Genomic DNA, 5,789 nt, shown 5'->3' with positions numbered 1-5,789 from the left:
GGAATGACCTGAAGGATTATTAAACTCGTAAGCAATGAAAATTACTTAGAGTTATAAAATCAGAGTACAAAATCGATTCAACCGATTCACTTATCGGTGTCCTCGAGTGATTAATAACTTAAATCTCGGGGGAAATCTGAAATCGGTGAGAAGCAATACTAGATGAAGACTCATAGGAAGCAACACAGTTCTCTGATATTCTTGATATACCGGAGGATAGTACTTGAAGGAAGATCTAAATAAAGGTTGTGGAGTTGCATTGATCTGCATAAGCCAAGTGCGTGAACTTTTCCGAGAAATGGAATCGAAGGGGAACAATCATGGTTAGAACTACGGTTGCAAAGGACCAAACATAGATACCAGATGAACTTATAGCAAGGGGATTATTATTATCGCAAGAAGCTTCCATGACAAGTGCCACATCAGGTCCATGGGCATGAACACAAAGTTCAAGGTCGACTCCCACTTCTTCAATGCATAACCTTTCATTCACTCCTCGTTTTCGAAGAAATTGTAGTGCTGAAGATTTATCTAGTGAAGCACCAGAAGAGTATGACTCGCATAATTTTCGAGTTCACACGAATTACGAAAAGCATAGGTTCAACCCATCGGGACATTTTTACGAAGCTATACAACACAATAACAGGAGCGACGGGTACACGCTCGAAAGCAAAGGGCTGGCGATACCGGAGTAGATGATACAATTCGCCAGAGGCATTTTGTATCATGAGAAAGTCGTCAATGATTTAAAATATGAAGGAGCTGTTGGATAGTAATTCACCAAAAGATCAGGTGGTCCGCAAAGGATATGATGTGAATATTGGTACTCAACTAGAAGAAGGGATGCAAAGGAATTGGTTTATGGAAACATCTGAATAAGCCAAAGCTTAAATACAAGGAGATTTGATTTCTAGATCGGTGTATCAGAATCAGATGTTTCGATCAAAGATGGATAGGTTGAACAGACTTAGAGGCACACTGATCGAATCTCGATTGGGCAAGAACCAGCTCATATCCGGAATGATGTTTGAGCCGGAAAGAAAATTCCTATGGATCAATAGATGATTGCGAGTAGTCGCACATACGTTGAATTCATAGGAACAAAATGACAATCACAAAGGATTTTAATAAATATCGCTAGACATATGGAATTAACCATAATACAAGCAGGCAAGGTGAATCAAAAGTAAAAGGATGCGAAGGATTTTTGGGAGATCAGATAGCATTTCAAAGTATTTTGTAAAGCACGCGAACAACTGAAGAGGAACGGACCCCGTGTAAGTGAATTATCCATAGTGCAAAAGGAAGCTGCAAAGCATAAGGCACAAAGGATTCTCGGAACAACGGAGAGTGTTAGGGGTAACTTGTAACAACAAGAGCAACTGGGGATGAAGGTACAAATGGCAAGGATGTTATCCATGGGGACTTATCGGTGGTAAGGATATGCAAAGCAGTGGGCACAGGGTCTCGGGAAACATCGAGGAGTATCCGTAGAATCTTCTGGTGAAGCAAGAGATCATCGATAATGTCGGGGCTCTCCGGGAGGAAGCGGGTACGAGAACCTAATGTCAGAGTTAGTAAAATGTTTAACCCAAAGGGAAGAGAGATTAGAGCCCCAGAGTGAGTAAAAGATCCTAATACCACCCAATGACGACATGGGTCCATAAGACACACAGCCAATGTTAGTAAAAGTTTTTCAGTGACTAGACTCAACTTCGGCCAAAGAGTTGGAAAGGGGGCTACCTACAGGTAGTCGGCTCTAATACCAACTTGTGACGCCCTCGATTCAATCGTACACTAATCATACACGCAAATGTGTACGATCAAGATCAAGGACTCACGGGAGGATATCACAACACAACTCTAGACACAAATTAAAATAATACAAGCTTTATATTACAAGCCAGGGGCCTCGAGGGCTCGAATACATAAGCTCGAATACACAAGAGTCAGCGGAAGCAACAATATCTAAGTACAGACATGAGTTAAACAACATTGCCTTAAGAAGGCTAGCACAAATGCAACAATGATCGAAAAGGCAAGGCCTCCTGCCTGGGAGCCTCCTAACTACTCCAAGTCGTCAGCGGCCGTCACGTAGTAGTAGGCATCCTCCGGGTAGTAGTAGTCGCCAGTGGCGTCGTCTGACTCCTGGGCTCCGTCATTTGGTCGCAAAAATCGGGTATGGGGGAAAAGAAGTAGCAAAGCAACCGTGAGTACTCATCCAAAGTACTCGCAAGACTTACATCAGATCTAAACTAAGTATGCATCTGTATCGAAGGAATGGGTTGTATCTGTGGACTAAACTGCAGAATGCCAGAAGGGAAGGGGAAAGCCTAGCCTATCGAAGACTAGCATCTTCTGGAAACCACCATCTTGCAGCAACAGGAAGGAGTAGAGTAGCATAAAGTAAAGTAGTAGAAGTGTTATCAACCTCGGCCAGAGATCCTTTCTCGACTCCCTGCGAGAAAGCAATCCCAGAGCCATACTATCCAGTTATCATCTCATATCCAAGTCTCATCTTCATGTCTCATCTCAAGTATCCAGTTCTAGTTGTACCGATCGGGATACAACTCCAAGTGTCCGCTACCGTAGGACAGGCTATCGATAGATGTTTTCTTCCCTGCAGGGGTGCACCAACTTACCCACCACGCTCGATTAACTCCGGCCGGACACAATTTCCTGGGTCATGCCCGGCCTCAGCTAAACAATACGCCGCAACCCGACCTAGGCTTAATAGAGAGGTCAGCACGCCGGACTAAACCTATGCCCCCAGGGGTCATGGGCCATCTCCCCGGGAACTCCTACACGTTGCGTGGGCGGCCAGTGAGCAGACCTAGCTACCTCCTTCAACAAGGCAGGTGCTTACGTAGTCCAACCCGGCGCGCGCCGCTCAGTCACTGACGTCTATTAAGCTTCGGCTGATGTACACCACGCGGAATGCCCATACTATGCCCACGTGATGGTTAGTGCTATCAGGCCAGAGGCCCCTCGGATCAAATATCCAAATCGTAGTGGATTAGGAACGCGCGGTAACAAGCAGAGAGTCACGAAAGATGTGACCCCGTTGCCCCGTCTCGAGGACTTGCGGCAAGGGCTAGGAATGCCCAGCCACGCCTCATAATTATCTCGCGGGCACCTTCCAGGTCAACCCGTCTCCACATCACTCGCAATTAAGCTCGCGCGGGTACCCCTCTGGGCCGACCCATCTTTAGTAAAATGGTTCAGTGTAAAGTCATAGAAACCATAGTAACTGTGTGTCCAAACATCAAGGGGAAAACCCGAGGAATCACCCCCGGTGAATTCCACTCGATGTAATCATCAAGGTGAATGTAAGAGGAATCACCCCCGAGGTTCACACTTGAGGGGTTGCATGACAGAGTCGTATCAGAAGTGGTTAAGGAGGATATCACCATCGATGACCACGACCGAATGACTACACTACAGGGTTAACATCAGAAGTGCTGAAGAGGTCTCACCCTTGGCACTCGATAATATCCCAGCAGTGTCGAGCAACTAAGGGGAAAGTGATGTGTGGTGTCGGGGCCTGGTCTTCAATCCCGTTGAACGGGTCTTCGATGATGAAGCAGGGGCAACAAGGACAAGGTGGGGTTCACTGGTGGATCACTAACCAACATATACTAAGCAGTTTAGGATAAGCAGGTAAGTAACAAAAAGTAGGTTACAAAAGCAGGCTATGCATCAGAATAGGAGCAAACAATAACAGTAGCAAAATCTAATGCAAGCATGAGAGAATGGAATGGGCGATATCGGGATGATCAAAGGGGGGCTTGCCTGGTTGTTCTGGCAAGGAGGGGTCGTCGTCGACGTAGTCGATCACAGGGGCAACATCGGTCTCGGGGTCTACCGGAAAGAAGAGGGGGAAGAAACAATAAATATAAATCAAACATAGAATCAGAAAGCATAACATGGCGATATGATGTGCCGGGTGTGAACTAATGCAATGCTAGACATTGCAGACGGAGAGGGAAACATCCGGAGGGGTTTTCCCGACGTCTGGCGTTTTCCGGGCAGATGAAAAGAGAGGGGAAGGTTCCATGTTCAGCATGCTAGGGGCATGTGAAAGATGAACGGACCGCATATTCGGATTCCTCTCATCGTTCTGAGCAACTTTCATGTACAAAACTTTTTCATCTGAGATACGGTTTATTTTCTATGAATTTTCAAAGTTTTAAAACATTTTCTGGATTTCTGGAATATATCTAAATTCGAATTTAAACAGTGTACTACTTTTTATACACACACAGCTAGCCTATTAGAATGACAGGTGGGGTCCAGTGGCTGAGTCAGCATACACAGTCAGCAAGTCCATAGTCAATGTTTGACCTGGTCAAAGTGTGAATAGTGGCCGTGGGGCCTACTTGTCATTGACTACTATTTTAACTAAAGGGGGGTATTTAGTGTGAGGGACCACCTGTCACAAACACATCAGGCTATTTAACATAAAAAGTAGCAACCCTAAACTAATCTAATTAGTACTAACTAATATGGATAGGGCCGGCCTCATACCCAGAATACACGCACGCACACCACACAACACACTCGGCCATGGCTATGGCCATGGCCTGTAGCAGCAGCAACCGGCTGTAGAAGTACCTAGCAGCAGCAGTGCAATCCAGCAGCAGTTAGTGGGAGCAGGGCAGCACGATAGCAAGTAGTAGCGGCAGTAGCTGAGCAGCAACGGCAGTGCAGCAGCAGCAAGAAGTAGCAGGGCGAGCGCGGGAGCCGCGAGCGGCGCTGGCGCTCGGCCAGGGTGCGGCCGATGCACGCACGTGCGGACGGACACAGCCAGGGGCGAACGAGGGCGCGGGCTGCAGCAGACATGCGACAGCGGGCACAGGCGTACATAGGCGGCAGGGGCATGCGGGTGCGTGCGCGGACGCGATGCTTCGGCCATGGCGGCCTCAACGAGCGCAGGCAACATACGGCGACGGATCGACGGGGCAAAACAGGGGAATCAAGGGAGGAGCTCACAGTGAGCACGAAGGCGAGGTCGGGGAGGCCGGAGGTGGACCGGAGCGGCGGCAATCGACGCCGGACGCCGGCGATGTACGCGTGGAAGACGAGGTCGATGGCGAGTGTACGGACCTTCCTTGCTCGATCCAGTGCTCGGGGTAGACGAAGTAGACCACGACGGTTCTCCTGGACCTCTTGGCGCGACGAGGGGAGGCCAGTGGCCACGGGATCAACGAGAGGCGGCGACGGCGTGTCGGGCGCGTGTTGTGGAGGGGAGAGCGAGCGAGGGGAAGTGGAAAAGCAGCTAGGGTTTGTCCACGACATCGGGGACGTCCTCCTTATCCTCTCCAAGGCGCTCTGTAGCGCCAGGCATCGGCAATCCGGCCGTGGTGGCCGTGGATGGCAGCCACGCCATGGCCTCTGCCTATCTCCTACGAGAGGAGGAAAGGCCGTTTAGCTGGGCTGGGCCTGGAACAGTGATCGCTAGGCCTAGTGCAGAGGAGATTTACTCTAATTCTTATTTTTCTTACATTGTTCCTTTATTCCCTCTCAGTTTGGCAATTTAATTAAATATCAAATGATTTTAGTTGAACTTAATATTTATCATATAAATACTACGCAATGTTTTCAGCTAGCACAACAAGCCTCAATTTATTTTGAATAGTTTAAATATTTATTTAATTTAAAAGGCTTAATTTAATGCTACTGGTCCACTAAAATAATTCTCAGGGGCAATTTGGGCATCCAATGGAGTTGATTTTATTTTTACCAATGCTTGGAGATTTTACATCATATTATACACATTTTTGTTTTAG

The 5,789-nt window shown here is 47.6% G+C and overlaps 1 protein-coding gene across 1 annotated transcript; it reads right to left on the bottom strand.

Annotated features, from left to right (window-relative positions):
- Positions 1-3,759: 3,759 nt before the first annotated feature.
- Positions 3,760-5,445, bottom strand: LOC123103317 (uncharacterized). Its single transcript, XM_044524853.1, has 2 exons — positions 4,993-5,445; positions 3,760-3,861 (listed from the first exon to the last, which is right to left on the bottom strand). Exons 1-2 carry the CDS (start codon positions 5,296-5,298, stop codon positions 3,835-3,837), a joined length of 333 nt encoding a protein of 110 aa, XP_044380788.1. The 5' UTR covers positions 5,299-5,445; the 3' UTR covers positions 3,760-3,834.
- Positions 5,446-5,789: the final 344 nt, after the last annotated feature.

The sequence above is a fragment of the Triticum aestivum genome, chromosome 5A, assembly GCF_018294505.1.
Source record: "Triticum aestivum cultivar Chinese Spring chromosome 5A, IWGSC CS RefSeq v2.1, whole genome shotgun sequence".
In the NCBI taxonomy this organism is placed as follows: domain Eukaryota; kingdom Viridiplantae; phylum Streptophyta; class Magnoliopsida; order Poales; family Poaceae; genus Triticum; species Triticum aestivum.
Note: the sequence above shows the minus strand (reverse complement) of the source record. Positions and strands in the feature narration are given on the sequence as shown.

Excerpts from the sequence above, each read along its gene's own strand:
- LOC123103317 (XM_044524853.1), bottom strand. The coding sequence starts at position 5,298 with ATGTCGTGGACAAACCCTAGCTGCTTTTCCACTTCCCCTCGCTCGCTC. Across the intron at positions 3,862-4,992 it reads ACCTCGCCTTCGTGCTCACT|ACCCCGAGACCGATGTTGCC; the intron begins GTGAGCTCCTCC and ends TCTTTCCGGTAG.